Source organism: Pyxicephalus adspersus, chromosome 9 (assembly GCF_032062135.1).
Source record: "Pyxicephalus adspersus chromosome 9, UCB_Pads_2.0, whole genome shotgun sequence".
In the NCBI taxonomy this organism is placed as follows: Eukaryota; Metazoa; Chordata; class Amphibia; order Anura; family Pyxicephalidae; genus Pyxicephalus; species Pyxicephalus adspersus.
The window spans coordinates 38,901,394-38,909,884 of NC_092866.1; the positions used below are offsets into that span (position 1 = coordinate 38,901,394).

General features: G+C 46.6%; 1 protein-coding gene across 1 annotated transcript in view; it reads right to left on the bottom strand.

Moving 5' to 3' along the window:
* LOC140337802 (ribosomal protein S6 kinase alpha-4-like) overlaps positions 1–3,037 on the bottom strand; it is a 44,701-nt gene extending 41,664 nt beyond the window's left edge. The window contains exon 1 of the mRNA XM_072421615.1: positions 2,789–3,037. Within this exon, the coding sequence (XP_072277716.1) occupies positions 2,789–2,837 (49 nt within the window). The 5' untranslated portion in view covers positions 2,838–3,037. The remainder of the gene's footprint in view (positions 1–2,788) is intronic.
* Between the last annotated feature and the right edge of the window lie 5,454 nt (positions 3,038–8,491).

Genomic DNA, 8,491 nt, shown 5'->3' on the forward strand with positions numbered 1-8,491 from the left:
TTTTTGCGTGGAAATACAGCCACAATCAGACCGCTAGGGAGGTTAAAGGAAAGCGTTCAGCCTTCTCTTCCTCTTGGTTTTTCAACTGTTTATACATATAGATGCACATGTTTAGATTTGGACAAGCATTGCCTATGCAGCCTGAAAAGCAAGAAAAATACAATCCAGCACCATCTAGTTGCCAACAAAACATAATTTAACATGCTGCTTAACACATCCTAATAATTGAATCTATTCTGTCTCTGGATGATAACATCCCTTTGCTGGGAACCTCTGGCAAGCCTCTGAAATGTCACATCACAGACTACTGTACACTCGTGCATGATATTGCTTCTGGTTAAGGGAGGAATCCACCTTTATGTGCTTCCACTACCAAGCTGATGTGATGAAGTGAATATATAGTGGGTCAAGGTCTAAAATGGCATTCAAACTGCATGGACACCCTAATAAAACAATAAAATAGGTTTTGTACAAAGTAAATTTGTCCCTGGAAGTTTTATATATTAATAATTTTTGAATCATGTAAACACTTAAATAATGCATACAATCCAGTATTTAGGAGTGCTTGACCCTGCTTGTGAGCTTGCCAATAAATTTGGTTTAATGTTGTGCTTGGCAACCTGGACCACCTTCCATCACCATCAGGTGACATAGAATGGGTATGCAACTGATCTGGACAGCTAATTGACAAACTGCTTGGCCAGAAAGAGGAAGCATGCTTGTATACAATAGGGCTAAGATCAGGCAGCACAGCACAATGACAACAAACCTTTAACAATACTACAAATGAACAGACGAGTTGTGTAGAACAGTGCCAACAAATCAACATGAGTGAAGTATGGTAAACTTGGAAACCATGCATATATTTGTACTAATTATTCCTGGATAAAATGTTAAAACCTTGGATAACAATGATTACATATAGCCGGTAAAAAAAAACAGGTTGAAGAATTGCTAACTAACAGAGACCATCATTTTAAAACAGGCACAAAAACATTGTAGTAACAGATGACGCTAACAATAATGAAGCTTACAAAAAGTCACATCAATTCATACCATACACGCAAACTTACCTGATTTTACACACACAAACCCGAAATAAAAATGCACGTGTATTTCTATACATTTAAATGTATTTTGACATACGCACACAAGTGAAATCACTAAGTGTTCTTTGATACATGTATTATAATATCTATGCCAACAATCTTTTTTTCAAATATTTGATTTCTCTAAAGCCAAACTATAATGAAATTTGAATCAGACCCAAAATGCTTTGGACCATTTTTTTTCTTTCATACTATTGTGTGATGAGATGACATAATATAAAGTGCTAATTAGTATATATACAGCTTGATATGAGTTAGTCAAACTGACCTGTAATGGACTGTAGGTGCACACAGAACAGTGACTAGGTGTGCAACAATTGATTGCTATGACATCACCATTGACAGAGCTTAATAGATCCATCTCAATTACGCAGTTGAAAATTAATCACCTTAATTGGTGAATTCTCTACCCCATTGCTCATTTATCAATGCTCCAGCACTCACCATTGGATCTCAATAATACGTTGTGCCCGCAGATCGTATATGAGCCTGGCGAGCTTCCACGTGATAAAAAGGTGAGAAGCTCCAGCAGTATTTTGAGTTAGAACCCCCTGCCAGTATATAGGGTGAGAACACCAAATGGTAGGATGGTAGGGTCTCACCAAGGGGGATCCTACCACACATGGTAGGATGTGTGTTAAGATCCCCCTGGGTGAGACCCCCTCCGTCGGTATATTAGGTGGGAATCCCTCTGGCGGCATATTAAGTGACTTAAGTTAACTCCCCTGGCAGTATTTGGGGTGAGAGCTCCCCCTGGCAGTAATGGGGTAAGACCCCCCCTTCTCTACCAGTATAGGTGGTGAGAACCCCCCTTTTCTGCCAGTATATGGGGTGAGAATTCCCCTAGAAGTTTATGAGGTAGACAACCCCGGTTTTAGCAGTACATGTGGTAAAGCCTCTTATGGCACTGATAAAAACCCCCCCCCCCCCCAAAGCATTATATGGGGTGTGACGGCCCCCTTGCAGTAAATTGGATGGGAACACCCATAGCAGAATATGAGGTAAAAGCCTCCCCCCCTCACAGTATATCAGTATATGAGGTAGGAACCCCTTTCTGGCAGTAAAAAGGCTGAGAACACCCAATGGTAGCTGTGATGTGATTAGATTCTGGCAGAAAATATGTTTTCCCCCCAGCAGTTTATAGGGTTAGAACCCCTCCCTGACAGAAAAGATGGGGAGAACCCCTTCTTCCTAGCAGTGCATAGGGTTAGAACCCCTCATTGGCAGTATATAGGGTTAGAACCCCTTCTCCCTAGCAGTACATGGGGTGAGAACCCCTTCTCCCTAGAAGTACATGGGGTGAGAACCCCTTCTCCCTGGCAGTACATGGGGCAAGAACCCCTTCTCCCTGGCAGTAAATGGGGCGAGAACCCCTTCTCCCTGGCAGTAAATGGGGTGAGAACCCCTCCCTGACAGTACATGGGTTACAAGCCCCCCATCCCCCATACAGCAGGTAAACACAGAAGCCCCGAGCCCAAGCAGCCGTGTCACCAGCAGACTGTAGGTGGTGATCGGGATTGTTATGTAATCGGTGTGGTAAATAAAGCTCCCGCAGACAAGGCTAACATGGTGTTTGCACTGACGAGCTGGCAGCTGAGCCCTGTGAGACTGTAATCTACAAGTGTGTCCGGTGTATCCGGTGTGATTGTGTAATGGGGTGACTGTGTCGCTCCGGTTACCGTGAACTGGTGAGGGAGCCTTAGGGTCCGAGCTGTCCGGCTCTCCCATGTCCAGTGTCTCTAGGCCACCGAATTCAGTGGCTGCTGCTGTTCTTCCCCGCACCGGATTCTTGTTTATGGTATGAGGAAAATGGCACAACAGTGAAATGTGGAACTTCCTGTACGGCTGTGCGCACTGTAGGGTGTTCCCATGTGTGTGTCAGACTGTAATGTGATACAGTAGTGTGTGTGGTTCATTGGGTGTGTCGCAATGTGTAGCACGGAGGGTGTGTCAGAGCTACACTGTGCTTTCTACACCCTCAGCTGCGGGTGTACGGGCTGTGAAGTGACAACACAGGCGGGTGACATCATGATTGGCTGGAAGTGGACTTTGCAGCCTTGGAATCAGTACAGGCAAAAGGCAGGTCACGTGTGTGATGGTTGCACGTACTGTCCCTACCTCTCCCTACCTAGAAATGCACCAAATACTTTTATCTGGAGCACTCTGGCTGCCACCAAACTGCTCCTAGCAAGCTGCCGAAATGTCTCACAATTGTGGATGAATCTGCACAAATAAAGGTCTTTTAAACAGAACATCTTTTTACATATTTCTGTATCAAATGTGATTGATCCTTACTTTAAAGCTCAGCCTTACCTTTCTTTTAGCAATTAGACGTGACTTCCATAAGCATTAGAACCTGCAGCAGGTATCTTGGACCCTTTTTAATTCTTAAATGCTGTACTACAATGATTATTCAGCCCGCTTCTTTCTTTCTGCATTGTTTTGGGCCTCTGCTTTCAGGTATTTGTTTTCTGTCCTGTCATTGAGGTTCAACTTTCCATATGGGATCCAAATACAGCCTGTTCAGGAATTCCTGTGTGCTGATATAGTGTGGGAGAGGCAGTGCTGCAAGTCCTTGTGTTTCCTATTTTAGTTTTTCTATGCTGATGTCAAAATATTTATTTCTCACATATTGTCAGGGTCTCCTCAGGCAGGTAGAATGGGATCATGTAAGACGCAGAGTCTAGGTTACACCTGGCCTTCACCAAGGCACCCCAAAAGCAATGATGGGCTGGTGGCCTTAGAGACCACTGGCCTTTTTGCTGCTAGGTACCACTAGGTTGCAGGCCCCTGGGATCACCCTACCTGAGGAAGAAGGATGGAGAGGCTTCAGTGGGGGGACAGGTGGAAGGCGAAGCATAATCCAGGTGCAAGCGAAAGGTCAGGACAGAATACCAATAGAGTACAAACGCAGAATTGCACAGTCACAGCAACAGCCACTAATACTGCAGAGGCTATAATAGCACCTTTAGGAAGCTACTCCTCCCCAGGCTGTGTTAGTGTGGGCTAGACTGCCCACAGACATTCTGGACCAGGAAGTGTGGTTGCATATTTTGTCAAACAGTGAGCGCTGAGCTTGGCAGAGCAGACAGACACAGGATACCATAGGAGGGTTCCACAGGAAGCCCCAGGAACCTTCCACTTAGTAGAATCACAGAGCAGTTCATTGAGTCGTGGTACTAAATGGTTGTACCTCCTGTGCTAACCATGTGCCTGCACAGGTACAGACACAATACAATGGAGCTAAGTTATGTGTGGTCACAGTAGCAGAGGGTAAATTATAACAAAAGTCAATGAAAACTGTTTAGTAAGGGAGCTCAGAACGGGGAAGGTTTTAGGTTTGCCAAGAGTCCGTTGTTAGTATGGAAACCCTGTATTATACTAAACATGTGCAGGGTGACTGTGTTAAGCTGTGAGAGCAGTAGATAAATCCTTCCCTGTCTTTCCTGCACTGACTCCACCTGAGGATGGATCTTTTGCACCCTCTGTAATGACTTAACAATGATTAATAATGCTTACACAGTGGAGTCAAGGCTAGTGTTCTTGTTTGAATTCGGGTCGTCCAAATGTTCGACCCGAATATGACCGTTCGAATTCGGGTGGACCCGACCCGAATTTTGCTGGTTTCAAAGCCCCGAATTCGACCCTACCACAATGCCTAGGGACCTCCCCCATGATGACTAGGGCCCTCCAATAACAGCAGGGATGCGCCCCTCCATGTTTGTTGTGGCAGGCAGCCGATTGGCTGTCTGTCACTCCATGCCACACAGGCAGCCATTGGCCTTTATAAGGCCAGGGCGGTGCCTGCATTTACCACTCCTGACAGAGATTTGCTAACATTACAACCTTTCTGTGCTGCTTGGCTTGCTTTGTCAAAGTAAAATAAAGTGCTTTGCTTTGTCAAAGTAAAAAAAACTACTTTGTTAGACTGTGTCACACTCACACTATTAGTCAGATAAATTGTTGGATTGTACTGTATTGGTGCAGTCCTGAAATCTACTGTACTCAGATAGGTAGAGTGTTTCACTGTTTGATAGATACATTGATAGATAGATAGATAGATAGATAGAAGTGTTTCACTGTTTGATAGATACATTGATAGATAGATAGATAGATAGATAGATAGATAGATAGATAGATAGATAGATAGATAGTCAGTCAGTGTGTTACATACACGCAGCCAGAGGCAGGGTACCCTCCCTGACTGCGTGCAGAGTACCACACTTGTACTGAGAGACATACACACAGACACCGTGTATACAGCGGTATATATTTTGTATACTGTTCTGCATATTACAAGCGTCACCACTGAAGGAAAGTGCTGCATACAACACACACCACGCACTTGCTTTTTTGTGTCAACTTCCCAATAAAAAATCCACTTACTGTACAAATTCAAACTTTGTGAAGCATATTAGCTACAAAGTATTTTGCTGGATGTCAAGCCACACAAAAAAAACTCTACAATGTCTGGCCAAAGAAGAAAGGGCAGCTTTGGCAGGGGTGGCAAGCAAAGCAGTATGAGTTTGTTTTTTGCTGCAGACCCAAGAACAAAAAGCACTGCTGTTGGTGGTGGGCGTCCATTATTGCCACACCATGAACAAGACGTAGTGGAGTACATGACCCAGCCTGGGTCAAGTGATTGTACCCCCTCTTCATCCCAGTCCTAGAGGCAGGAAGAAGAGGAGGAGGAGGTTGCAGAGCACCCTCAAAGGGGGAGAGGGAGGAAGAGGGTAAAAGCTGCCCACACTCTGCATTCTTCAAGTACCAGTGAGGCAGGTCATAGTCATAAATCGTCGGAAGCTGTCAGCACAGCTATGCCTCAACAACCGCGGTCAGTGTGACAACACTATGGTCATCTGCAAACTGTGTGCTCAACACTTGAAACGAGGCAAAAACCCAAACAAACTTTGAACAAGTTGCATGAGCACTCATTTAAAAAGCCACCATCCAGTAATCTGGCGGGAACGCCTGGTCAAAGCACAGAGCTCTGTGCAACCACCTCCAACCAAGAAGCAAGCTCAAACTGCTCACTCTTCCTCCGCTGCCTTTCCTCCTTCTGCCACCAAAGTTACCTGTGCTGCTGCCAGCAATTTGAGTGGGGCATGTAGCCGAGAATTACCTTTTTCAGGCTTCACCAGCAGTGAGCAGTTGCCCTAACGCAGATCGGCTGCTGTTTGTCGCATTGTTAGCAGTCAAGACCAGGAATCATTGCCATCCCCCACAACTTCTACCCCATGGTCCAATCTTTCTGTGGTTAGCATTAGCAGCATCCAACCTTCCATCCCCCAGATGCTGGAGCACAGGAGGAAATATGAGGCCCAAATGACCCCAAAACAAAGCTAATCAATGCGGCAATTGCACAGCTGATTGCGTTAGAGCTCCTCCCTTACCGGCTGGTGGACTCCAATGCGTTCCGTTACGCATTCCTTTGCGTGAACCCACAGTACGTTATGCCTAAGCGACAGTATTTTGCAGAAAAATGCCTAAGCGACAGTATTGTGCAGAAAAATGTGTTCCTGCTTTGCATGAACACGTGCAGAGCAATGTGTCCATGGTCCTGCAGCACTCAGCTTCTGGCAAGGTGCACCTGACAACCGACAGTTGGTCGAGCAAGCATGGAGTGGGAAGATATATTTCCTATACAGCTCACTGGGTAACTTTGGTGGCAGCAGGGGAAGATGCAGCAAGGCCTGCATACCTACCTCCACCCAGAGCAAATCACCAGGCAATTTCCTCTTCAACCTCCAGTTTGATTTGGCTCCTTTGACTCCAGGGACACTTTGCCGTGGAGACCCAGCACCTCCTATTCGACAGCATCTGTTCCCCGCCAGCAACAACCTGCAGTTTGCTATTTCGGTGCACAATTCAGACGTTGCCACACAGTCCTGAGGTTGCGAAGCCTGGGTTCCCTCAGCCACACGGGCGCAGCCATTCTAAGTGCCTTGCAGGAGCAGGAGGACATATGGCTAACTCTCAACAGACTTCAGCCAGGCAAGGTCGTGTGTGACAACGGGGCCAATCTGCTGGCAGCCCTGCGTTGTGGGAAACTCACACACGTACCTTGCCTGGCTCATGTCATGAACCTGATAGCACTTCCTTAGGAATTACCCAGGCCTCCAGTTGCTGAAGGCCAGAAAGTTGTCAGCGCATTTCAGCCGGTCGTACACAGCAAGTGCCAGATTGATGGATTTACGGCGAAATCTCAACCTGCCAGTGCACCGGTTAATTTGTGATGTGGCCACTCATTAGAATTCCACTTTTTTCATGCTGCAGCAGCTGGCTGAACAACAGAAAGCTGTGGATTACGTGGCAGTCTGTTCGTTTCAGGCGCATACCTACACTACCTTTCTTCAGCCCTGCAGAGTGGCTGCAAATTGAGGACTTGTTGATCGGCAGAGATGACAGTGACACCATCCCCATCATATGCCTGCTGCAACAGATGATGGTGGATCTCGGTTACGACACAGAGCGGACACTGCACCAAGAGATGACGTTTTAAACATCATCTCGGACATGCGTGCCTACTAGGCATAGTGCACCACAAAACCAGAAAGAGAAGGTGGAAGAGGATGAGGAGGACATTTCAGGCATGGGAGAAAGTGGCAGAGGAGGATTTTGAGGATACATGGCATCCATCCACCCAAACACAAGGCAGCATGTTCCGTGGATGGCAAGACTAGGCGGAGGAGGAGGACGACCCTGTGCTGCTGTTCGACCCACAGGAGTGTGGGTCCAGAATTACCTCAGCTGTGGGTAGTTTGAGCCACATGACAGCCTTCATGCAGGAGTGCATAGCCAAAGATCCACGCATACAACACATAAAAAACAAAGACTGACGACTATTGGATTGCTACGTTACTGAATCCACGTTACAAGCCTAAGATACAACAACTGATCTTGGCCCAATATCTAAAATGCAGCACTACCAGGAAGTGCTTGTAAGGGACTTGTGCTCAGCCTTTCCAGCTGCCAGCAGCAGCAGCAGGGATCCCAATGGCAGCTCCACCAGCCATGGGAGCCAAACAACTGCTTTAGGCAGCATGGGTGGCAGCAGCGGTAGAGGTCGTCTAAGCCAAACTATGCAGGCTTTTTTCAGTGGAAGCAAGCTGCCAGTCGTGCAGCAATTGCCAATGACACTCAGCAGCGGTACTCAGTCATGGTGCAGGAATATCTGAGCTCTGCATGGGACATCTGCAGCCTGCAAAGCTACTGGGTATCCAAGCTTGAGCAGTGGCCAGAGCTGGCAGAACATGCCATTCAGATCCTTGCCTGCCCAGCCACAATTGGGTTATCTGAAAGAGCGTTCAGTGCAGCTGGGGGCGTAGTGAGTGACAAGCGGATTCGGCTTTTCTCAGAAAATGCCGACCCAATCACTTTTA